General features: G+C 35.9%; 1 protein-coding gene across 3 annotated transcripts in view; it reads left to right on the forward strand.

Moving 5' to 3' along the window:
• SRGAP1 (SLIT-ROBO Rho GTPase activating protein 1) overlaps positions 1-27,784 on the forward strand; it is a 229,900-nt gene that overhangs the window by 126,628 nt on the left and 75,488 nt on the right. For all 3 annotated transcript variants that reach the window (XM_039865895.1, XM_039865897.1, XM_039865896.1), the window contains exons 4-6: positions 3,784-3,846; positions 21,277-21,459; positions 21,953-22,081. In XM_039865895.1, the coding sequence (XP_039721829.1) occupies positions 3,784-3,846; positions 21,277-21,459; positions 21,953-22,081 (375 nt within the window). The remainder of the gene's footprint in view (positions 1-3,783; positions 3,847-21,276; positions 21,460-21,952; positions 22,082-27,784) is intronic.

Consider the following 27,784-nt stretch of genomic DNA (forward strand, 5'->3'; position numbering starts at 1 on the left):
ATAGAAGTTCTAACCATTTTTCTTCTTTTCAGGTCAGAATCCCAGAATCCTATTGCAATGCATTAGAAGTTTCACCATCCCTTGAACTTATATAGGCTTACATCAATGGGGAGGCGGGGGGGACTTTTTCTTTTCCATACCTAAAGCAGTTGAGGGGACTTTCTGAGCAAAAGTAAATTTAATCAGCCAATCTCAAGTAACATAGAAAATACTTTATTTCAAACATATATCATTTTATAAAGTTATTTTCTTTTATATAAAAGGAACATTGATTGCCTAATGCCAGTATCATTTTTCTTACTTAGCAGTTCTTGTTCATGGGTCTGCTCTCACTGTTTTCAAGTTTTAATGAACTAGAATCCAGAGGCATATTTAACCTATTGAATTTTGATGGACTTTGGATAATCCAGATATTTTCTAATTAGAGAGTTTCAGTTCATTAGGCTAGCATGCCAGCATACTAACTGTGCCTCAGCAGACATGTTTCGGTTTAAGATTGCTTCTTTTAGGGTCCAGAGTAGCATTTAGAAGAAAGGATTGTTTTTCACTGTTACTGTAATAAATTGGAGACATGTTTAAAGTCAGGTAATATGAACTGAGCCTTTCATTGTTTCCATGAGGATAAGAACCATGCCCATCAGCACTCAAACTAGAATGATCTTGTATCCAACCCAACTATCTGAATATGAGGGGATGTCAATTCATGTTTCACACTTTTGTCACATGAACTAGTGCTCCAGAGCACAGTACAATTCTTTAACAACCTTTGCAGACAAAAGGAGTGGTGGTGAGAAGAAAAAGGTCAATTTAATTTCATAGTTATTTACTAGTCCATGGAGGGTTTGGACCGTGATTCGAAGCAAACAGATAGGCAGAAACTTTGGTGATAGGTCATAAGAATAGCTGGGAGACCTACCTGAAAGGAACTCCTCACCAACTGTTCAGAAAATATAAAATTCCCATGAGAGTCTGGCTCCTTAAGGGCCACTTTCATGAGTTGTATATATTTTATCATATTGGCTTGAAGAATCTGAACTATCAAAGTGACAGTTAATAGTAAACCATTAGAACAAGGCTTGGTGTTAAACTCTGGGTTTATCCCTTTCCTAGTGGACGTTTGATTAATTCATCCTGTACCACTAGTTGTAGGACCCACATGAAAGTGAAACGTAGAAAGGTCAGTTTAGTGTCCAATGAGACAGGAGAGTAGGATGTAAGAAATGCCCCAAGGCTGGAGCACAATACTTAGGGCCCTTCCAAACCAGGGGTCATTTGGACGGGGATCTAAAGCCCAGAGCAATAGGAAGGGACAATCAAAATCAAATCAAGCAATATCTGCCAAGCACTTCCCACATGGAAGTCAGTGGAATAAGTACCATAGAGATCAAAAGAAAGAAAAATGCAATGTGGCCTTTTCTTCACTCAAGGGAGTTACCATTACGAAAGGTGTCTGAGAAAAAATAAATACTTATATAACATTTATGGGATGTTACTGTGTGTTGAGTACCATTTTGAGTGCTATGGACGGTCATCTGATAATGCTCTCATCAACCTTACAAGATGGGTACAATGACTATGTTCATTTTATAGGTCTGGGAGGCACAAGGAGGTCCAAAGTCCTTGAAACTTTAGACCCAGGCATTCTGATTCCAGAGTCCTTGCCTTTAAGCATTAATGCTATAATGCCCCTCAGCAAATTCTTTATATTTCAGGACCTCAAGGGAAAGGTGAAAGAAAAATATGAGTATGCTTGCTTGGCAGAACAAGCAGTTTGCCTGTGACACCAGATTTTTCTCCCTCATTACCTGAACTCTTGTAAAATGTGAAATATACAAAGGATCTTTTTACTGGTTCTAAGATATTTGACCTAGGATAGCTTGGAGGGCTCTTATCACCCAAACCGATGTTTTTAATCTGATCCTAAATATTCTTGGCTTGGGGATAATTGGACCTAAGGGATTTTTGTTTTTCTTTTTGTTCTAAAGTCTTAGCCAAGAAATATATATTTGTGTGTGTGTGTGTGTGTGTATGTGTGTGTCTGTGTGTGTGTGTGTGTGTGTGTGTGTGTATTTTTTTTTTTCCTGATTTACTACCTGAAATGTGGGCAGCTGAGCAGAATTACTTGCTGGCCTTTGATCCCATTAGAGAGGTCTGAATTGGGGGCCCATATCCTTGAACGAAATCCGATATTAAAATAACACCAAGCTGAAGTCATAGGAGATTGTAGTGTAATATAAATAGTCAGAACCAAGATTTAGGGAAAATAAAATGAGTTTCAATTGGCTTCATTTGCTCACTTGTAACTTTCCTTTTACTCTTGAGTGATTCTTAACCCACCTCTTCACATATCAGAGACACAGCAAACATGAAATCTCTAATTTAGGGATTTTAGAAACTATCAGAGCTTGATAAACAGCAGTATTCTATCGCTAACAAATTTGAATTTCTCGAAGTTCAGGTACTGCTCTGATGTCATTTTCCCATACTTGTTTTATCTTCAATGAATTTTCACTTCACATTTGGCCTTTTTTGAGGGAGGCCTGACCCAATGGCCTTGGATTTACAGCTGGACTATGTTTCATCGCAGTCCTAATATTTTCTTAAGAATGGTCTGTGGGCCTTTCCTTTCTCCTCTCTTACTAGTGCCCGGCTTTCAGCAAATATAGTAACTACTTCCGCCATTACACAAACACAGCATTTCAGCTTGTTTACAGATTCACTTAGCAAGTATTTATTGGAAGCTTCCTATGTGCCTAAGCAGGACCTGGACCACAGTGAATGTGAGTGCCTCTTTAAATTCCATACCCTAAGGGCCTCATTTGCCTCACCCTAGTCCTGGCCTTGCGCCCAAGCACTGTGTTGGACAGTGAAGTCGCAGAGCTGATAGAGGGATGGCCTTTACCCCTGATACTGACAGTCCATTTGGAAACACATAAATGAACCATTGGATATCACTGTTATTGTCTCAAACTGTAGATCAAGCCATGCTACACATTTTTTCCATTCCTTGTAACTGACTTACATGATGAACCCAAAAGAAAAAAAAGGAAAGTATTTTAGATATACGATCTTCTTCAAAGTGGCTTACAGATTTGGCTAAAAAAAATTCAAATACTCCTCTATCAAACTCTCAGAATTAGCCTAGGGAAGACTATTTTAAATGCTGTTATTTACCAATTGAGTGAAAGAGTAAAACTCTCTTTTCTGGCTTAATGAAAATAATAATAAATACAGAGACAAAAGTATGGGGACGGTGAATGGCCTTAACATCTTGATTGCTTTGAAAGTGCTTTCTTAAAATTGTAGTCAGTCTAATAGTTTTGAAAAGAGAACATTAATTTCCCTTTTGGTTTCTAACTTAGCTTTTTGGGAATCACACTGCAAAATTCCTTTGGAACCGTACCAAGATGGGAGATGGGATGCAGGGATTCATCTTTGAATAACTTCATTCTGCAGCTCAACTTCTGAGCAAGCACAACGCTTTGCCCTGCTTACTTATTCTGTCTCTTGTTGATAAAGTCTGATTTGGATGGTCAGAGAGCCATTCAGACTATTTAATCCCTTGTTTGCCACTGTCCAGCCCCTGGCGACCACTGGTGCATATATCTAGTATTTAAAAAGGGCCATTTGGTCAGAGGTGTTTATTTTATCAGGGCATGCTGGCCTTTAGTTCTGTAATATTCATTCTTCTGTTTTCAGTCAGTGGACTTTTGAAGATGTAAATTATTTAAAGACAAGTTTCTGTTCCAATTTTAAATATTCTTGATTTCTTCTTAATTACAGAGCAAAGAGATTGCATTTCAACTTCATGAGGATTTAATGAAAGTTCTTAACGAACTGTATACGGTAAGCACGTAACCTTTCTTCTTTTGCAAGAATCTTTGGTTTAGAATTCTGGTTTGAAGAAATAATGCGTTTATTAGAACTCATTCTAAGCTAGGATGTTGATGGATGCTTGTCCAGCTGAACTGTGGAACCAAGTGGATAGATACATACTGCTATATTCTTTTGTCACTTTTTCACAATTTGTATTCAAGTAAATATGTATATACAGTTAGCACACTTTAAGAAACTAGATTATAGCTATTCCTATGAGGCATGTTTTTAATTGGTTGATTGTACATATATTCAATTCTATATATTTTGTTTTAAATTGTTAACCATTCTTAAGTTATCCATCCTTGGATTTGAGCAATTTAGAGTTGCTTTATTCTGATACTTTAATTTTTACTTTTGCCTATTTCAGTTAAATTGTTTGGTTAATGACTTAATATATTAAAATTACTTTGGGGGGTATCTTTTTATGACACTAATTTGCCATTCTGAATTAAAATTTTATTCAAGTCACTACATGTAATCTTAAGAAATTAATTTAAAACTATCTTATTAAAAAGACAAAACCAGTGAGGTTGCAAGTTGGAATTAGTCATTTGCCCATGTAAATTTTTTTATACTTAATGATTACATTAAATACAAATTCCTTTTGGAGGAATTTGATGAATTTTTATTTTATAGGAGAATAACAATGAGAAATGAATAATATTAATTTGTTCTGACTATAGATATTTATTTGCATTTTTATTGCACAAGATTATTTGAATTTTTCTTTACAAATTAAACCTGAAACTTACCATTAAAATTTTCTTGATTTACAAATTCCATTTGTTCCTAAAAAGCTGTGTGTGTAAAGTGCAGTTTTGTGAATCACATTGTTTCTAATGTTCCATTGATAATTGCTAATGAAAAGAATCCATAGTTTTAAACTTTTATAAATGAGTGATAGTCTTATAAACTTCACTTTCCAATTTTTTGTACATGTGAGAAATTTGTATTTTTATGTAGCATGTTTCCTACACCTGTACTTGTGAATTGAATGGAATTGACAATTTCTATATGTTTCTCCTTTAGAAACCTTGAACTCTACGTGCAAAAGCCTCATGTTATAAGGTCATATCTATATAAGACATACCTGATGAATTTGAGTTTTTGATGATATATGCCATTTAGTAGTCCATGTTTGGTGTGATTTGTTGATTTGTTAATTTCTGATAACCTGAGGTAGCAACCATTTCTATAATTTCTGGATTTTTTTTTTCATTCACTTAGTCTTCATTAATGGAGAACATACTATGCAACATTCATTATGCTGGTAGAAATCCTGGATTTAAAATTCAAAAGTTAAATGAGCATGTGCCTCTGAGACTTCCCAGAAGAAATTCTATGTCATTTTCCACTGAACTATTTTAAGATGAGGACTTCGTGGCATTTTCCTTACGGTTCCCTTTATTTGAGCATTGTTTAAAAAATAAATCTTATGGTTTTCATGGCATCAGAGATAAGAGCCTGTTGCTTATGGTATGAAACTAATAGTACTAGTCAAGCAGTAGTGGCAAAGATATCCTTGGTCATTGAATATGAGAAGTCAGAATGTCACAAAAATTTTATCTGAATGAGGGATATTTATCTGACTGCGTGTAGAGTGAAACTTTTCCTAGATTCAGCCTATCAAGTGGACTCAGACATGAAGCAGACTCTTTATAGTAGAATCAAGTAAGCTGACACCTCCTCAACTCTCATCAGTATTAGTTTGAAAGCTTGAAGGAGCCAGGTTCTAGAAAAGGCCACCAGAGTTTGAATGACCCTGTCAGAGTCATTTAACCTCTCAGAATCAGTTGAGGAATTAAGGGATAAAGGAGACAAGCAATGAGGTTTTAATTAGGTAGTCTGTAGATCACTTTGAGCTCTTGGGAAAATATTTTACTTTAACCAGAGAGCATGCTTAGCTGACGTCAGAGGTCATGTTCCATGGGGAAAGACCTTTATATTACACGCATACGCACACACACACACACACACACACACACACACACTACACTTTGCTCTGAAAGAAGATATTTGGTTTCTCTTGCACTTGAAGTTCAGATATACAAATTCTGTCTTGTTTAAATGAAATCTATCCGTTATACATATTCAGTTTACATTCAGAAAGTAAGAAAAGGTGAGGAGTATTTAAACAGTGGACCAGGAATTGAGAGAAAGTAGTTTAGGTTCCTTATTCAATCATTGACCGGTCATGAACAAATAACCTAAGTTACATCATGCATAGAATTTTGTACAACTGATGGTGTAATAATAATTGCTGAAATAACAGGTATAAAATATGTAGCCTCAGGGAATTGAGGATGCCTTTTAATTGCCTTTTCAGACAGATATTCACTCCTTTTCTCTCAGCCCTTGATACTCCTTGGGAGTTGAAGGTGTACATTTCAAGACATACATTAAATACCTTATACCAGTGGAGTGCTCTTTGTTAAATTATAGTCAGCCTTGGTGGTGGGTGGCAGCCTCATGTGTGGCCTTCCTTACCCAAAAATGTTTCTCCCACAGGCCTTTCAATTATTCCAAACATTTTATCGGAAAGCTTTGTCTCAAGTAAAACATAAATGCCCAGGAAGAATGGAAAGAGATGCCTTATGATTTTATACCTTAGAGTGCACCAGGTTTTATGAGGTCCTTTGAATACAGGCTGTATGCATCTGGCATGAAGGCCTGGACTTCTGAGCAGGGAAGAGAGGATGGTGGCATCAGAGTGCCATTTGGAAGTGGAGGAAAGGATTTCAAGACACGCATCTCCTTTTCTATATTTTTGCCTCAACCTTGTGTTTACTTGCAGAAACGGGGCCTCAAAATGGTTTGGAGCCTCCATTTGGATTCTTAGACCACAACAAGGGCCAGTCAAAGCAGTAAGGATTAGTTTGGCATTGAGCAACAGGAATTCAAAATAATGGCATAAACGAAAGAGAGATTTATAGCGTCACAAACATAAAAGAAGTTCAGAGGTTGGCAGTCCAAGGTTGATATGGAGGTTACATAAAGCCATCCAAGATCAGGCTCCTAATCCACAATTCAGAGAAATCTGATTGTAACATTTGTCCTTCTAATTCAAGATAGTTCCTAGAGCTTCAGCCATTACGTCTGCATTCCTGAAATGGAGAAAGGAAAAAGGAAAGAAGGGTAGGCCCTCTGACCCTTACGGAGACTCAATGAAAGTCTCATATAATGCTTTCACCTACATCTTATTGGCCAGACTCATAACATGATTCTACCATGCTGCAAGGAAATCTGGAAATTAGTCTTTCAGCTGGCCAGCTCATTTCTAATTAGTTACAAATTAGGGATTCTATTAATTTGAGAAAGTAAGGGACGATATTTGTAGCTAACTAGCCATGCCTGTCAGAGGAGCCAACATTTATTACATGATTATTATATATGTGCTAGTTATTGTGCTAAGCACATTACTTGCGTTATCTCATATATCCTCACAGCATCATTGAGGTAGTTACTACTATCTCATTTTACAGATAAGGAAACTAAGGCTCAGAGAGGCTTGTCCCAGGTTGCCCAGTAAGTGGTCAAGTGGGATCGCTAGTCCATGTCAGAGCTCATGCCCTTTCCTGTCATTTTATCTCTAGTGCCATAGTTTTGGGAAACCATTTTCTAACAAAGATCTGTAAATGTAATGCCTCCCTAACAACACAAGGCACTTAAGCAGTTTTTTATCTGCTCACTTGTATTTTTTAGAAACAACAGCATTAATGTTGCTGTAACAGAAACATAGGTGAAAAATTGGACATGTGCCTCCATGGCAACCTGTACTTCTTAGAAATGTTCATTTAAATGATCCGACAGATGGAACTCATTGGGCTAAAAAGTAAAAGGGTGAACCAAGATCCTCAGACTCCCTTTCTGAGTCTGATCCACTAATTAACTTCCCTTTGAGTTTAACATTTAACAGAGAACTAAAGTATGATTAAGAAAGCAGGAATGTACAGTGTGGTAAGAAACAAAAATGACTAGACTGGCATTCAGCAAACTTGTATTTGAATCCCAGCTTACTTAGCTAATCTGTGCACCTGTATTAGTATGGGTTCTCCGGAAGAACAGAACCAACGGGAGATGTGGGTGGGTGGGTGGATGGATGGATGGGTGGGTGGGTATTATGAGGAATTGATTCATGCAGTATAGAGACTGAGGAGTCCTAAGCTCTGCAGTTAACAAGCTGGAGATGTATATCCAGTTCTAGTCCGAAGGCCTAAGAACCAAATGTAAGTTCTTGCCTCAGTTCATATCCAAAACGGAAGACCATGTCTCACCTCCAACACAATCTGACACAGGACGCAAATTCTCTCTTATTCAGTCCTTTTGTTCTATTCAGGCCCTTGTTGGATTGGATGAGGCCCACCCACATTGTTAAAAAGACATTCTTTGAATGGCTGCTACTGCGCCAGGCACTTCTGGATGTACTGGGGATATAGCTGCAAATAAAAACAGACCATATACTTCCTCTCAAGGCATTTATATTCTAGTGAAGAGAAACAGACAGTAAACAAATAAACGAATAGTATGGCATAAGTGCTAAGGAAAAACAAAACCGAATTAATACAGATAAAGCATGCAGAACAGTGCCTGGCACATTGTAAATTCTTAATAAATGTTAGTAGTTAGTGTCATTCTTGTCATCATCAGTGGAGTGGGAATGGTAATAGCTTCTTGTCTGCCTCGCAGAGTAAATGTGGAGATCAAGGTGACATTAAGAGTAATTACAAGTGCTTTTTAAATATACACGATTTTTCCTTATAATGGGTATATATATTACTTTTATACAATAAGAAAAAGGAAAGTAACTTCTAAGAAAACCAGATCAGTGGTAAATGTGAACAGGGCTGTGATTGGGTTAGTGGGGAAGCGAAAAGGCAAAAACAGAAAAATGGTGACACAAAAGGTTAGAGGGAACATTTTAAACAAAATTGGCCTTCATCAGCCTGGTAAAGGGCTTATAAAACAGTGGTATAAAATGCGAAGCCTGTCCCATAATACCAAAAACTCAAAAGGTTATGGTGGATTTCAGTAGAAAAACAATTATATCTTATATTAATATTTCTTTATTTTGCCTAGGCTTTGCAGCATTAAACTCTGCATTTTCAAAAACAAGGAGCTTACCATCCTTAGCAAATTCTAATAGAGATTAACACAGACATCATGATAAATCCACATGAAATTGATTGCTAATTATGTGTAATTAATAATCACACTCTCAATACATCAGTGACACCTATGGCTAGCCAGAGTCAAGAGGTAATCTATCCTCAAGTTCCATTAAATTAAGAGGAAAGAACTGAGAAAATGAAGATTTATCCAATCCTTACCATGAGGCAAGCATATTATCCTCATTCATTTCTCACAGCAGCTCTATGAGGCAGGTATTCCTAATCCCAGTGTTACAATGGGAGCTGGGACTCAGAATAATTAGCTCAGGATCATACAGACAGTAATGCTCCAACATCTAAACCCAGTCCCTGAGGCCTATCGTTTTCCCTCTGGTTAGCTGCTTTAGGGAAGGATGTACGGAGCAGGTGGAGGGCGGAAGGGTAGAACCAGATCCAATAGATGAAACTCATAGGTGGAACTCTCACACTGCATGCTCTGACTGATACTTATAAAAACTTGATTGAGCTTTCCAGACTGTTGATATCAGTCACAAAATGGGCAAACCCGAATGGCTTTGCACATTCAGCTTTCATAGTAGAATATGTTCCTTTGGGGTGCCTCTTTAAAACATAACCCTTCATTTAGCTTTATTGTTATATGTGTCAACACCACCTGCTTAGCTGTGTGTTTATACACAATGATCATGCTAAGATTCCTTTACTGGATATTCCATTCTCCTTTGTTTTGTTTTGTTTTGTTTTGTTTTTTGTTTTTCCTTCTGAGTTCTAGCTCCGCAAATTTCAATATGTAGAGAATGGAAGCTGTCCTAATGCAAAGCCAGAGGCTGCTGAGCATCTTGTATAGGAGTTATTTGAATGCACTCAGATTTTCTCTCTGGCCTTTATATAGCTTCGAACACGTATCTCTTTAAAATGTTAAAATAAAAAGCTAATTATTTTTTAGAGGGGATGGAAGATACTGTTTATTATTTTAGGCCCTTCCTTGAAAACTCCGTCTCACAGGATTGCTTTGTGAGCCTCCCAAGAGCCAGGAGCTAATGCATTCTTCTATAACGCAGAAACATGCCTAAGGCAAGGTTGAAAAGTCATTCTGAAAGAACCCAAGATATTTGCCACCTCATATCAGAAGATTTTTCTCTGAGCCTCAAAGAGGTTTTTTATTTTCATTTTTTGGTTAAGTATTTATTTTAGCTCAAGGGCATTTTAAGTATTTGAAATATATATTCTGTAGTGAAAATGAAAATTTGTTCCTTTGAGATGGACTACAAAGAGGTCTGGGTCTTAGAACAAAACACTGAACAAAGAGAAATAAGGAGTAAAGGATATGTAAAAAGCTCCCAAATTGAAAACCTCTTTGGAATATCACATTCTCTGTGATGCCACCTGGAAAACTTCTTTAAAAAGCAGTCTATTTAGAGATCTTGGGCTGATGAAGTGTTTCCATATATCCTTCCTCTAGCTTTATTGCTAGACACTTAGATGGAAAGAAAGAGAGGTGTTGGGATCATATGACTCCTGGCCAACTTCTGAATTCTCATCTTGGTGTTGACACAGACTGACTGGAGACTGGGTTAGCTAATTTAACTGGCTTTATTTTCCTGCCAAAATGATTGAGATTAATAAAATTTACTTTGCAAGGATCTGTGAGGACAAGTGTTTGATAAGAACATTATATGTTCCTTTAGGACACCCTGCTAATAATTAATGAAGCCAAGCGCTCCCTAGTTCCTGCTTTGAATTTTCATTTTCTCTGTGAGATTTGAGATTTAGTTATGATTGGTACTTATGAACTACAGATAAAACTATCATTTAAAAGAAGTAAGCAATATTAATCGAAAAAAATTATTTGGCCTAGAAATTAAAAAAAGGTGTTAGAAAGTACAGCTTAGTAAAAACAAAATGTTTTCTAAGGAATGTTTCATATCAAGAATCCATCTTAAAGAATATATTATGCAAACTATTACATTCTGAAATACAGTATTAGGACTTTTAAATTATTGGAATGCATTAATAACAGACGTCTTAAACAGAATTTGTTAAATTGAGTAATTAAAGTACTTAGCTTTGTTTACCATTATTCATCAATCCCAAATATATATAGAATGAATATGTATGTATGTATGTATGTATATATGTATGTATGTATAACAGCTGACTTTTGTCAGGTGCTATTCTAAGCACTTTATGTAATTAGCTCTTTAAATTCTCCCAGCAGCCCCATGTGGTAAGTGAGGCACAGAGAGGTTGAGCACCTTGCCCAAGGCCACACAGCTAGGAAGTCTCAGACTAGGCATTATCAATGAGCTTAGCCCACACACTGTACTTTCTTTTTATTGGTGATTATAACATAAGGCAGACCATTATGTACCAACAGAGACGTTCAGGCAGAAGAGGGCTTTGGAGATCCAAAGAGAAGTCTACATTGAGGATTGAGAAGAATTAAAAGAGGAAATGTACAGGATATCAGAAATAGGAGAGACCGAGAGGGAATGGAGAAGGCTTTCGAGGGAAAAGGAGTAATGTGAACCAAGGCATGCAATTAGGAGGAGCACAAGGCATATTCATAGAGTTTCTCTCTGGAGCCATCTCTAGAGAGAAAGAGAAAATCAAGAGTTGAAAGATTTCAGGAGAGTACCAAAAGGAATATTCTATTCCAAAGCAGTTTGAAAACTCAAAGTTTTCTTGCACAGCTTAGCAAAGGCCTCTCTTCTCGCTTTTTCTCTTTTTCTTCTTCTTCTTCTTTCTTCTTTTTCCTCCTTCCTCCTCCAGTATCAGATATAAGGCATAGGATATATGTCTCAAATTCCAAACTATTTTTCATTGAAAGAAAAGGATTCCACATCAGTCTTTCCATTTTAGTTGATGCTGCCATTTTAAGGGTTATAGAGCTTTTCACATATTAAGATTTCAAGTGTCTTGTGTCCTAAGATTAAATATTTCACAAACTAAACTTTATAACTCAAATGTCTAATACACATGTAATGTTGAAGACATGTGAAACATTTCCCTGAAAATAATTAAATATTTAAAATTGCAGGTGACTTTGAAACTCTAGTAAATTTGTTGGCCTTTCATTATACATGCACTTTTCCCTCAGCATTGCCAACTACTTGAAACTCTGCCAATTCTCCTGCCACTGTGTTCAATGTGGCCTGGTTAATATATATTCCATGTGCCAACTCTTGGGGGTTTTTTTTTTCAGTAGATTAAACTTGTATTTCAGTGCCTCTGAAGACTTCTATGAAAACCCTTTTTGAAATGAGTACTTTCTGCATGACCTTCTTTCTCATTTTCTCTGTTGACTTGTTGGGCAAGGATTAAGTCTCTCTGCAGCTTCATTTCTTTGATCCATAAAACAAAGACCATTTCTCTGCTCTCAGCCTCTCAGGTGTATGAGAATAAGCAAGTGAGCGCTGGCAGGGCTAAGGCTTATTGTGGGCTTAAAAGTTATGATAGAAGGGTAGGATATTTTATTCATTGTAATAGCGTTCATGAAGCATTCACTGGGTGCCAGTTAGCATTGACATGTATTAATTCATTTTATCGCCACAACAGTTTTATAGCTATTCTCATTCCCAATTAGAGGTGACAAAACTATGAGACATGCTAAAAGAGAAAACAAAGATTTGAACCCAGGCAGTCAGATTCCTGATTTTAACCATTAGAGCTGTTCAGAAATGGAATGGGCTACCTTTTAAGACAGTTCTCTCCTTTGGAATGTGGCCGCCAGCAAGTATGTGGAGAAGTGTGTTGATATGTAAGGTTCTAGCATTTATGTTATTCAGTTATTTAGCATTTGTCCCAAATCTCAGAATTTGTTTTCTGTTGCTTTGTCCATTAAATGGAAAGCACTAAAAGCATTGTTGCTTCCACTCTAAACTTGTTATAGGGTCATCTCTCTTGCATCCGAGTAATACATACTGAATAGCTGGGAGGAGCCTTTCAACAAATATATAGGTCCTGGAAATGCATTGATAATAGACACAGCCCTGTCATCAATGAGCTACACTAGGGAGATATTTCTATGTATGGTGTGGGGTGCTAGACTAGAGGTCTCCACAGAGCCACTCGGGACAGGGGGCTCCCTGAAGGAGCTGACAGCTGAAGTTAATGATAAAGGAAGGGTGGGAAGGGCATTCCAGAAAGAGAGTGTGTGAGGAAAAGCACAGATGCGTGGAAAGCACATTGCCTGTGCAGGGAACTCCATGCACTTTGATATTGCCGGAGTATTAGCAAATCGATGTGAAAATGGGATATTAAGCTGGACTTTGTGAAAAGCCTCTGCCCTGACCACTCTCTCTTGACACCACTACTAACGAAGTATGAGAAACAAGAAAGGAAAATATCTTTTGCAAAATTAGAATTTCCCAGATAAAATGACATTTATTCCATGTTAGAAATCTCTGATAATTGTGAAGTGGGCAGATATTATACCAGATTGTTAATTACTCTCATGAAAAATTACCCTTATAAACTAATGAACTAGTATGAATCAGTAAAGAATAAAATATAATTGGATTTCTAGTAATAGAATGTGATGGAATAAAATAGGACAAGATCTATTTGAGATACATAGTAGGGAGCTCAAGAAATTTTTCTGAATGTGAATGTTAAGAGTTCATTAGAGAGGTAAAACCATTAACATCGGTCTATGACTCAAAGATTCAATCAGAAACTGCCTCTAGTAACCACTGGAAATTGAGCTAGCAACGATTAAGGTTAACAAATACAGGTTACTCTGGTTACAAATAGAAACATTTTCTTTTTAGTAAGACAAAATGGTTTGTCCTCTTTAGGATAAATTAGTCATTTTTCATTAAATAATTTTATTAAACTAACACAATCTTGTGAAACTAATTGCAATTTATATTGCTATTTACAAATTTTTGTTCAGTTTGTCATTTTGAAAATGATGACTAATGCCTGGTTTTAACTTAAATCTAACAGTCAAAAATAAAAACTTGTAGCAAATCCATAAGTGTGTCAACCCTGTATTTCCTGTTTTTTTTCTACTTAATGAGCACTTAACAATTGATCAGTGATCAGTTTGGGAGCTAATTAAAGTCACTAGAGTGATAGATATGCCGGTTTAAGGTTCATCAATATAACAGTGTGTTAGGCATATTATCCAGGCACTGTTCCTTTCTAGATGTTTTCTGTGCATCAAAGCAGATGAATTATGGCCTCAGAGCCCATGGAGAATTCTAGGATGAATTTTATATCCCCAGCATAGCATGGTGTACTACTTGCTGCCTCAAGTGAACAGAAGAGGGGGTTAATTAGTATAATTTGTTGTTACACTGGTTTTCCTTTTGGTTAAAATTTATCTGCCATTTACTCTGACACTGGGGAAAAAAATTAACCCTTTTAGCCCCTGAGAAGTATATTATATGTATACTTTTCCCCCAAATAATAAATTCTTAGGTTATTTAGTTATTGCTAGATTAATATCTGAAATCATGGACTCAGAAGTTCAGAGGTAGGAAAGGCCTGAGAAATCACATGGTCCACCCACCTTTTTCTCAGGGCCAGCAGAGTTGAATGAAGCCTTGTTGAAAGGTCATACAGTCGGGTCATTGGCAGTTTGAGGGCTCACACCCTTAGATATCTAGGGCAGGAATGCTCCTTCCACTAACACTGGCTCTTGAGGATGGAGAAGAAAACAGTAAATCTCTCTCTCATACACATACACACAGAGAACAAAAACAAGAATGATACTGTGGATTCTATTTTCAGATAGTAAGCTAAATGCCATCTTACCTTATTTCCTCGAAGCTTCATCAAATATTCTTTAGGAGGAATGTATTAAAATTCTTTTGGAAAGAAGTCTTCCGCTTACATGATCACTTTCTCCTATGATCAGGCATCTAGTTTTTACTTTTCCCTTCATTCCACACTTTTTAAGGTGTTTGAGGTATGTGGTTGGATTTTATTGTCACCCTCATTTTGGTCCTGTAGGGAGGGAGACCTCATGATTTTATGTTACCACTAATAGGTGAGGTTCATGCTGAGAGTCAAATGCTGAGAGTCAAAAAGACTGAGGTTACAAAGCTATTTTGCAGCCAACTAGGACCAAAATTCAGGTTTATTGGATTTCATAGACCTGAGTTCTTTTCATTCTATTAAAATGCTGCTTTGTACAATTAATCCTGAAACAAAATCTTTAACACTACACTAAACAGAATATAACTGTTTTTGTGATTTTTATTAGCCATATTTCCTCCTTTTACATATGTATTCTCTGTTTTTCCCTTTGTTTTCTTTATTCTCTGCATCTCTGTTGTCCTGTCATTTGGTTGGTTGGCAGTTCCTAGCCAGCAGGGTCCAGAATCCCAGACAATGCCTTTTGTTCAAGGCAATCGTTTGGATTATAAATAATTGGATGATAAATTCAGACTGTTATACTGATTTCATTTCAGTGAAGTCACAATATTCCTCAAGTGTCCTTTGATAAACTAGCGTGAAAGACAGTATATCGTGCTATTTATTTGTTCATCTTGATCTATTTGCTCATTCTAAAGAGCTTCGCTAAAATTCTTAACATACACATACATGGGAATATTGCTAATTTCCTTTTACCTCTGTTACATGATGATCTTCCAATCATGGAGACATCATTTCCCATTGTTAAAATGAATCATTTTATGGCACTTTTTCCAAATATTAGCAGCCAACATTTACTATGCACTTATTATATATCAAGCTCTTTTTTCTTTGTTCTTTATGTACGTTGACACATTTAATCGTTCCACTATGCAGTGAGTAATAATGTTTGCTGATGTTACAGTGAGGAAATTGAGGCAAAGGAAGGTCAAGTTATTGCAGAAGATCGCACAGCGAGTAAGTACAGAGGCGAGATTTGAATCCGAGCAATCTGTTCTGTGAGTCTCACCACCAGAATGCTACCTCTCAAAGTGAATTTTCCTGTAAATGTTACTTTGCAAATAATTGTTTTGTAAATTCTGTTTTCATTGACTTATGGAGAGCCATATGCGCCTAAGGAGAGGAGGTCGGTTATGAAAGTTCACCATCGTGACCGTCCTGCTCAGTCTCAGGCAGGGGTCAGCAACTTCTCCAGTTCTGATGCCGCAAAAGAGAATAAAAGAGATATATGTCACTAACTGGCCTGCAGTGGGAGGAAGGGGATGGGGGTGGGGACTGAGAGATCCATTGTGGGTTTTGGCAGAGTAACACTAATGTTGAGGGTTAGATCCTCTTGTCTTTACATTCTTTATATAAACACAGCCCCCTCCTCGCAGAGGCTCTGAGACTTCAGTAAAAGCTGATTAAAAAGAAGCTGAGGAATCCTCCTCCACCTGTGTCCTATTCAGCCTACTGTGAAGTGAATGACTGCCCCTTCCCACCTCCTGTTTGTCTTCCAGTAAGAGTAGGCTTGCCTCTGTGTCTTCTCATGGGGTAGAGATCTCATCTCGAACACAGCGCCTGGCTTATGGATACTCAGTAGCTGTTGGGTGTATGAAAAAATGCAGATCAATATACATTGCTCCCTGAAACCTAGGCTAATGTCCACTTAATTTTACAGTAACTGTCAGCATACATCGAAAGGGTGCTAATTATGCAATGTGCATTTCAGATAAGTTAGATGGGCCTTTTCAAAATAGGAATTCAGGTTTTGTGTTTTATGAACATATAGGTATCTCTGCAGTCAACTCCTAGGCATTCCTCACTGGTAAAAGTTAGTTTTTAAGAGGTTTTTGCTAGCCCAGGTTGCAATATGAAATAGTGGAAAAGGCCTCCATTTGGTCTACCTTTGTTGTACCTTAGTTCTTCCAGCTGCTTTGCCTTTGGGAGACAGTGGCCTCTGCCTCTTTGCCTAGAGCCTGAATATGAAGCCAGCTAGCCTAGCCCCAGAGCCCGAATGCTTACTTCTATATTATACCTTAGACACTGTCAAGAATGCCAGCTGCCCACCCTGCGATGTGCTTCCATGCATTCTATCATCTAACCTTAGTTTTACCTCAGAGGAACTGAGGCTCAAGGAAATTAAGAAACTTGCCCAGCTGTTAAGTAGTAGCTCCAGAACTCAAATTCAGGCTGGCTATATTCCTCACCAAGGCTGGCTCAGTATAGTAAAGAGCAAGAAGGCTTGAGATTGCAGGTGTGAAGATCCCAGCATGTAGTGTTATGACTGCCCCCTTAAAGGTAGTTGCTACCCCTGTCTCAAATAAGCCCCCAGAGACACGACTTAGCAGAGCAGCAGCTGTAACCTAGAGAGGAGGCACTGAAGCTATGTGGGCCCCTGGACGAGCCAGACTCCTGTTATATTCCCACTGTATATTAGGCAACAGTAAGGACCTGAAGGCACCTAAGATACTCTTGGTGCCCTAGCTGAATTTACATGACAATCCATGATATAGGCACTTAGTAAGCATTATATAATTCTCGCTTAGCTCGCGCACACGTGCTCGCGCGCTCTCTCTCTCTCTCTCTCTCTACATATATATATACACGCATACATGCATATATAGTAAATACTTAGTAGAGTTTTAAGTTATACACACATACACAGGGACACACATTGGGTGCCCACAACAACCTTGTAAGGTAAGCAGAAGTGTTAAATAACTTCCCCACATCTGGTAACTAGTAGATCCATTCCTGGAACCATGTCTTCTTAAATTATGAACCAGAAGTCAAAAAGTATAATTTATAGCTTTATATTTATAGCAAATATAAATTGCTATATATTTATAGCAAATATAAATTGCTATATATTTATAGCAAATGATCTCCAACATTTGGATAGTTTTGATACATAATGACACTGAATATTGAAATTTACTATAGATATTTTAATTATTTTGATCGAAAGTACAAGAGTAGTGTCATATACATTATATGGGTCTGTCAGTAAGAAAAAAATTAACAGCATCTGTGCAAAAGTTTTTATATGGTATTTTGCAGTATCACAAAGAAGTGCATGATGTGGTCACCACCTTGACTATATTCTTCCTACAGTTAAGGAATATGGAGCAGAAAGATAAATTGAGTGTGTTCAGTGGAGAATTATGCATGAGGTTTCATTAGAGAAGAATTCAAATAGGAAAATATGCTATTGAAGTACATTTAAATGGATATATGCCTATCTTGTCATTTGGTATGCAAAAGATGGTGTTTGCATTAAGCTGATGGGGAAGGTGTTTTCTTTGCAGTATGTATTCAAAATATACCTTTAAAAAATAAAAGCTTTCTTTTCTCTGAAAAAACAGAGAACTGTCTGTTATTTTATTTTAAATACAAAACACATTTAACTTCTGTTAACAGCTTACCTTTTAAATAATGCAGTTTGTTCTTGCATTCGTTATCTGCAATTAGAGTTCTCAAAAAAGCTTTTAGTGTTTTTCTCCCCAACTTTTAAAACTAATTCATTGTAACTGTTAACATTTTAGAAAATAGTGGAAACCCTAAGTCATATTGGAAAACTGAACAAAGAAATTTTCTTTCTGGATATTGCCATTGAATTAGTTAAAGAATCCTCAGCTGTTGTGCTGAACTGCATAATGATTAGATATTTACACCGTTTTCTTGCTAGCGTTAAGTCAGACTCAAATGTTTTCTTTTTAACGCAGGCTAGTTAATAAGAAATGCCATGCTGGCAGCCAGCTTGATGATATCTTTAGTTCGTAAGCCTTAGTTTGTGCAAATTACCTGTTTACACCAGTCTTCAGCATCTAAGTAAAACAGGAGTCAAGAGATCAGTTCTTTTCTTTGTGATGTATTTTTTAAAAAGATTTCTCAGGTACCTATGGCTGTCTGGGATGCCTTTTCATCCAGCTGTGATGAGAGTCATCACATGTTCTCATTTCTTATTTCCTGTCTATGAGCAAGATGAATGCAGATAGCTGAGGAAGCGTGCGTGTGTGTGCGCGCGCGCGCGCGTGTGCGTGTGTGTGATGAGAGAGAGGGGTTGGTTTTCTTCACCCTCTTATTTAAAAGTGTAACTGGAACCAGGAACCAAATGGTATGTGGGTTTGCGTGGGGCAGGGAATATAAACAGCCGAGCCTAGAAATGCAAGGTGTGTAGTAGATTCATTGACCTCGTTGTTTGCCCAGCTGCAGAGTGACTCCCTTTTCATTCCCCAGCTGCCCAGCTGCTTCCTAATGCTATTTTATTTTTCTTTTAAGCTGGAGTAGCCACCCAAGCTTCCCCTCCTCCACAGGTTTGATAATTACTAAAAACAGACAACTTTGCAGTTGCAGCTCAGAAAAAGCTGCCACAAATTTGTAGTTTCGCCCTTACTTTGTTCTTGTTCATCAGTGCCTTTCACATAATTTACTAGCTTACATTTTTAAGGAAAGACATCATCAGATTTTATGAAAATAAGTAAAGGCTCTTCATTAAACCCATATTTTACTCTTCAAAATAGTCACATTGAGACAGTGTATTCAGTTGAACCATGAGAAAGTGCTGATTTTCTCTATTTATATAACCTACAAAAATAGCAATTTTGTATGGTTCAACCGAAGTAAATATATTTATTCCAGTGGTGCTTCGAGTACCCAAACTATTTTATAACTCATATTTTGAAGTGAGAAAAATAAAGTTCCTTACTTCAAAATATTAAATTAATCCCAACTTCTTAACAGCTATACCTTAGTTATAAAATTGCCTCAATAACTTATAGTTATTTACAAATGAAATAAAACCCATCTTCTGCAGATGAGAATTTGACATAATTTATGAGAAAGCGCCATGACTGATTACTTGGGTGCTTAATTCCGATGTGTTCCTAGGTCCAATGGCATTGGAATCATCATACCTTACACATGTTGCTTTTTTTATGAAGTATAATTGTGCTCAAAATGAACAGGTTTCAAAATTGGCCCAGATGTCCGACTCTGCATATGAAAACACTGAAATTATATTGGAAAACTCTGATTTTTAGGTAAAATCTCTGAAAATCTGTGACTGTTATACTTCTGTATCTAAGAATACAGAGATTATATACAGATATAACAGATTTTATTATAAGAATAAATAATCCATTTTTTATTTTGAGAAATATTAAGCATCTACATTATCTAAAGTGCTTTGAGAAATAACTATATAGATAAGGTTTTTTTTCAGGTTAGCCTAGTTTTAAATTGGCCGTATGTTTCAAATGCCTCAAAAATGTGCATATTCTCTGACTGCAGTTCTACTTCTGGAAATGTATCCTAGGAAATAATGACAGAATTTTGTGAACAAACATTTCTGTAACAATAATATAACCAAAAAATTTTAATGATTAAGAATTTATTACATAAGCTTACAATATACATGGAAAGGGTACATTGCAAACAAAACTTTATGTTCTATGTATTCCTAAATTTATTAAAATGTTTGTTATGTTTATCATTTCTAAAAGAAATAAAATAGGATATACATCAAGGATTTTTAGCACAGCTTTATTTTATAAAGCAAAACATAGAAATACCCTAAAATGTTCAACAATAGGAAAATTAGATAAGTATGGCACAGTCATATAGGGAAATACTATACAGTCCTTAAGATTATGCTTTAGAAGAATATTTAGTGACATAAGAAAATATTCTGATGTATTAAATGAAAAAATGACAGTACCTTAAAAAAGGTAAATACAGTATGATCCCAGTTTTTTTAAAAAAGAAATGATATATATCATTTTAAAATGAAGTAGGTGTACATTTTCATAGGGAAAATGTACATCCTAACAGTGGTTACCTCTGCTTGCTTTTTATTTTTTTGTGTGTGTTATATGTTTTCTACATTGAACATAAAGTATTTTGTGATCAGAAAGACATTTTTTATTAAAATTATGTTTGAACCTCATTATATATGTTTTGTATTTTGACAAGCATGTTTTAAGCAATAAAATTTAGTAAGGGCTGTACTTATTTAGAGTTTTTTATAAATCCAAGGTTGGGCTAAAATTTATCCATGAATAATGGTTTATTCTGCAGATTAATAATGCAGAAGAAATTTTAGAGAAACACTTTTAAGCTTAAACACTTTTAAGGGAACTGTTCAAGTACAGTGAAAGTATACATAAGACTCTGTAAATCATTTTTTCATCAAGGCCTATCCCCTGAGTGCCTCTTCCTGGCAGGTGCATTTGCATTTTTCTGTTTGCTTTAGGTAGAAGCAATAATCCATAATTCATCTATTTTACTAACAATCTGAAAGTTGGAAGATGATATTTTTAACATATATGTCATTTAATCATTTCCATTCGCTCTCTAAGTTACAGATAGACAACTTTTAACAATTTGGGTCACATTTTCACAGGTGATGAAAACGTACCATATGTATCATGCAGAGAGCATCAGTGCAGAAAGTAAGCTGAAAGAGGCTGAGAAACAAGAAGAAAAGCAAATTGGAAGATCTGGTGATCCAGTCTTTCATATTAGACTAGAAGAGAGACATCAGCGGCGAAGCTCTGTAAAGAAAATTGAAAAAATGAAAGAAAAGGTAAGTAAAAATAGATTGCAGAGCCTTTCTGTCCTCACTTGAGGTAGTATATAATCCTCATTTGAGGTGACAAGCCTAAGAACACTGATGCAATAGCTGATAGATACAGATTGTAAATTATTGTGAAACGACATGAATTTCCTCCCATGGGATTGCAAAATGTTTAAGAAACATAAAAATCATATAATAACAGCTGGACATCATTTAGTAGTGAATGCCAAGTATTCAATACACAATGTAGAGAACTTGAATATTAACAAAGAGATTTCATTGCAAATGGGCCTGAAGCCCAAATATATTGTTATTCCCCATAGCAGGGTAATTTTAGTTTGTTATTTAAATCAGATTTGAAATATACTTTCCTCAAAGGATTTCAGAGGTCATTTATAGATGTAGAATAAATTGTTTAGATTAATAAAAATGCATGTCTGTTTCTCTGTCTTGTTAAAAATGACTTTGTTGTTTTTCCCGATGCCTGGATCTTCTTCACCAGAGACAAGCAAAGTATTCGGAAAATAAACTAAAATCGATAAAGGCACGAAATGAATATCTCCTAACCCTTGAAGCAACCAATGCCTCAGTTTTCAAGTATTATATTCATGATCTTTCAGACTTAATTGATGTAAGTACTTGAAGTTTTTGTATTTTCCATATTAAGATGGAATTAGCAATAACTATATGCCACTATTTCTAAAACACCATCATTTATTAAAATAAATATCATTTCATGTAATACTCAGGAAGAAAAAAATGCTGCACATTAAACTATACATGATACTAAGACACTATCAATTGTAAGATGCATGTGAAAAAATTGTATTCTAAAACCAATGAAAAAAAGAAACTATTATGTTCTGTGAAGCTGTGAGTGCCTGGTAAACTCTGCTAGGAAGGGGACCCAGTGCTTCTCAGATTATGCAGTAGCACAGCCCTAACTGCATTCATTAATTCAAAACACATTTATTGGGCTCCTACTATTGTGAGATGGCTGAAGCTGTAGACAGTTCTTTTTTTTTTTAATTAAGTTTATTGAGGTAACATAACATTGGTTAATACAATTATATAATTTTCAGGTATACATTATAATTTGACATCTGTATATTCTGTTCTGTGATTACCACTCAAAGTCCAATTACCATATATTTGATCCCCTTTACCCACTTCACCCTCTCTCTACCCCACTATGTCTGACTCCCTTTACTTCGTCTACCTCTCCCCTTATCCCCAACTCCCTACCCTCTGGTAACCACTAGTCCATTGTCCATGTCCCTGAGTCTCTGTTTGTTTGTCCTGTTCATTTGTTGCTTTTAGGTTTATATCCCACATACAAGTGATATCCTGTGATTTTCTACTTTTCCTGTCTGGCTTATTTCGCTTAGCATGATTATCTCAAGGTCCATCCATGTTGTTGCAAATGGCAGTATTTCACCTCTTCTTATGGCTGAGTAATATTCCATTGTATATATGTACCACAGCTTCTTTAGCCAATCATCTATCGTAGGATACTTCTATTGCTTTCATATCCTGGCTGCTGTGAATAATGCTGCTATGAACATCGGTGTGCAAATATCTTTTTGGATATGGGTTTTCAAGTCTTTGGGGTAAATACCCAGGAGAGGGATTGCTGGATCATGTGGTAGATCAATTCTTAGTTTTTGAGGAACCTTCATACTGCTTTCCGTAGTGGCTGTACCAATTTGCAGTCCCACCAGCATTGTATGAGAGTTCCTATTTCTCCACATTCGTTATTACCAGTCCTGTTAATTATAGCTATTCTAACAGGTGTGAGATGGTATCTCATTGTGGTTTTGATTTGCATTTCCCTAATAGCGATGTTGAGCATCTTTTCATATATCTGTTGGCCATTGTATATCCTCTAGGGAGAAGTGTCTGTTCAGATCCTCTGCCCATTTTTTGATTAGATCGTTTGTTTTTTTGTTGTTATTGAATCATGTGGGTTCTTTGTATATTTTGGATACTAGGCCCTTATCGGAGGCGTTGCTTGCAAATATATTTTCCCATTCTGATGGTTGTCTCTTTACCTTGTGGATAGTTTCTTTTGCTGAGCAGAAGCTTTTTAGTTTAATGTAGTCCCACTCATTTATTTTTGCTTTTACTTCCCTTGCCTTTAAGGTCAAATTCATAAACTCCTCTTTAAGTCCAAGGTCTTGAGTTTCATTCCTATGTTTTCTTCTATGCATTTTATTGTTTCAGGTCTTACATTCAGGTCTTTAATCCATTTTGAGTTAATTTTGGTGTGTGGTGATAGACAACAGTCTAGTTTCATTCTTTTGCAGGTGACCTTCCAATTTTCCCAGCACCATTTATTGAAAACACTTTCCTTTCTCCACTGTTTATTTTTAAAAGTTTTTTTGTCAAAAATTATTTGCCCATATAAATATGGGTTTACTACTGGACTCTCGATTCTGTTCTACTGGTCCATGTTAGACAGTTCTTTACAGTTCTTACCCTATAAAATTTAAAGTGGAAAAGGCAGATGTTGAGCAAATGATGATTCAACTGATTACTTTATTACAGTTGTGATGAATACTAGGAAGCAAAATAGAGTGCACATGAACCACTTTTATAGTTTTATCTAACTCTCCATACTTTCCTCTCATAGGATATGGTATAGATAAGCAGTATTTGGGCTCATTTAGAACTCTGCAAGTACATATCCACTGTTATATTTATGAAGTGATTACTGCCATTATTTCTCGCCTTTAACGCTCTATATAATTTATTCTTTGATTCAGAAAATGTGTACTGAGTATCCCAGTCATTGTGCTAACACTGTAGGAAACTGCAAAGATAAAACAGACAAAATTTTGTGTCCAAAAATGCCAATAGTTGTAAATAAAAGAAAAAAGTATGTGTCATAAGAAAAGCACAGATAAAGTAAAAGAGGTTCAGAGAGGTATCTGCTGGAACTTTACTCATATATTGCTTTGTATTGATTGAATTCAACAATTTTATATTAGAAAATTATTTTCTATGGCTCATAGTATCTGTCATACTTTCGATAATAGGTTAAAACAATGTCATTTTTATGGTAAACTTAAGTCTCATGTATTTAACTGTTGTTTTAGAACCATAGTTTGGAACGTTTACGAAGGAATTGCTAAGGGAGAGAATTAATTTTTAGTTCATTAACACTCTGATATGACTTTTTTCTTTTGAGTCTAAAATCAATTTTATCCCATAATATCATAATCTCTTTATACAGAACCATTTACTAATAAGTAAACCAGGGAAAACTTTTCTCTTTCCCTTTGTTACAAGTATTTCAGTCAAATAACTAATTCCTTAATTGTTTTAAATACAGAAACTTTTAAAAAATATTTATTTTCTTCTAAGATTGATGAAATAATAGTTTTGGTTTTTTTCTGCTAGACTGATGATAGATTTCCTGAATAAAAACAAAGAATTTTATGGACTTTGTTTGCAGGCTTAGATTAGTAAGGATTCTGCAAAGTATGGAATATAGAACTAATTCTATGTGACCACTTTACTTGCTTTTTTTTTTTTGAGACGCTGACTAAGTAGTGGTGGAAGTACTTGGCTAAACCCAAGTCAATTTAACATGAGTAGAAATCTCCATGTATTGAAAAATATCTCTTTAATACCTACAAGGTACTCAGTACTATTCTTGATGATGGGGATCCAGCAATGAGCAAAACAAAGTCCCATTTTTATGGAGTTTGTGTGCTAGTCGAACAGTCTGATCATAAACGAATTTACACACACATACACACACAGTAATGACAGTGTTATGAATCGCGATAAAACAGAGCTATGGGAGTGCTGCTTTTGATGGCATGGTCAAAAAAAAGCCTGATATTTGAGCAGAGAATTGAGCTGGAGAGCCATATGGCTATCTGGGGAAGGAATCTCTCGTATAGAAGGACTGGCAAGGCCAAAGGTATAGGCACAAAGGTGTGTTTGGCAAGCTCAGAATGCTTAAGGAATAGCAAAGGAGGCCAGTATGGCTGGAGCTGAAGGACTTAAGAGGAAAGTGCCAAGAGAGAAGGTAAGCAAAAGCTCAGGCACTTAAGATCTTTTCAGCAGGGAAAGGAGTTTAAATTTTATTTTAAGTGTGATGGGAAGCCACTGAAGAGTTCTCAGCAGGAAGTGACATCACCTGGTTTATATTTTAAAGACTCATTCTAGCACCTGGGTGGAAAATAGACTGAGGTGGGTAAAAAGGAAGAGAGTGAAAACTGAGCCATACGTAGAATCTTTGCAGTTGTCCAGAATGGAAAATTTGCTGGCTTCGACTGGCATGGTAGTGATAAACCTAAGAGAAGCGGTCAGATTCAAAATATATTGAAGATAGAGCTACACTGGATGGAAAGGAGGATAAAAATGACTTCTAGGTTCGGGTCCCTAGTAACCTGGTTAATGGTGGTGCCATTTACTGAAATTAGAGGGCGGAGAGCAGTAGTTCTATCTAGTAAGACTGAGATACCTATCTGGGCATCTGTGTGGAGATGTAGAGTAGTATCCTCAATATTATTATTGGGATATATAGCATGTCAGGACATATAAGAGTCGCCATCATTGTCATGGATACTGAGCTCCTATTATGTAACAGGCATAATCTCATCTAATCATCACAACCTTGTGAAGTAAATACTGTTTTCTCCAATTTATAGATGAAAAGAACTGACACTTAATTAGGCTAGATAGCTTGCCTAAGGTAGCACAGCTAATAAATTGTATGTTTCAAACTCAGATATTTTAACCTCCTGACCTAATTACTGATATACATAAGTAACAAGTATACCAAGTAGTTTTCATTTTTTAAAAAATATTAGACTTTTAAAAGATCAGCTTTAAATTTAAAATCTGAACAACTCTCAGATAATACAACTTAAATATGAATTTTAAAAGAAGTGATATGAAATTGGTTCATTGTCATATTCAACTGAAATTGAATACTCAGTGAAAATTATACATTTGTTGACTTTTAAGACAAGCATATGTGAATATGTGCATTCTAAAATGGCTGCTTATTTTGTAGGAATCCAATTTGCATATATAGTGGTGATCGTAAAAACCATTAAGCTTGACCCTCTCTGGTGAAAAAGAAACAGATCGATTATTACGAAAAGGCATCTAGAATCCTTTATGCTTTGTGAGCTTGTTTAGCAAAATATCTTTTAATACTGAGCTATCTAATAATTATTATAAAACCTTTTATACCTCTAATAAGAAAAAGTCAAGACAAATTTTTAATGCATAGCATTTCACATGTGAAATGACATGGAAGATACTACATGGATCTTGATTGAATCAAAGCATTATTAATAATCTAATAGGGTAAGTTGATACCTTTTTTTATATATACCACAGTTTCCCTTGCCTTCTCTTCCTGTCAATATCATAAATTTTCTGTGATAGACTATGGCGAATGGATCTATTGATATAAAAAATAGTCATATCGTTTTCCATAGAATTTATATTTAAAACTAACTTTTTAGTAATACAGAAGCAGTTTGTGCACATTGTAGAAAATACCATAAGCAGAAATAAAATTATCACATTCTTCCCCCAAGATCATCACTGTTAAAAATATAGATTTTTTCTCTGTGTCTATACATACATTTTTATACCGGGGAAGTATGGAATCATATTTTACAGTTTTTTATCCTACTTTTTTCAATCATCGATCTTCATCTTTCCATTTCAGAAAAACAGTGTTTAGTAACCAGACCATATTTCCATTTATGACCTCAGAAAATGTTTCACAGCTGCTATATCTAGACTAGACTCAGTTTAGAATCACACGTTGTTGCATCTGGTGATGTCCCGTCAGTCTTTTTTTATCTAGCAAAGTTGCTGAAAAGACATGGACAGTTGTTTCTCAGAACATCTCAGCTTCTGGATTTATCTCATTAGTTGTGGTGTCATTTAGCCTGTTTCTCAATCCCCCATATTTCCTACAAAGCAAAATTATAGAAAGCCTTGATGAATTCAAGTTAAGCACTTTGGACCAGAATACATCATAGGTGATGTTGCCACATCTTATGTAGATACGTAACAACATCTGTTTAACCCTCCCGTAGTAATGCTAAAATTGACCACCGGCTTAGGGTGATGTGACTCATTACTCCATTATATAGTTAAGTTTTTCCCCCTTGTAACAAATTATGAATATTCTAAAACCTCTTGAATTTGGATCTTATTAAATTGGAAATCTGTAGATTTAGAACCCAGCAATGTCTGAGCTATAAAGAAAGCAAAATGTTTTCACAGAGTACAAATTAATCATGTAGTAGATTAAAGAGCTATAATAATTTAAAATATTTTCAAGCACTTCAGA

This window comes from Pteropus medius, unplaced genomic scaffold (assembly GCF_902729225.1).
Source record: "Pteropus medius unplaced genomic scaffold, Ma_sr-lr_union100, whole genome shotgun sequence".
In the NCBI taxonomy this organism is placed as follows: domain Eukaryota; kingdom Metazoa; phylum Chordata; class Mammalia; order Chiroptera; family Pteropodidae; genus Pteropus; species Pteropus medius.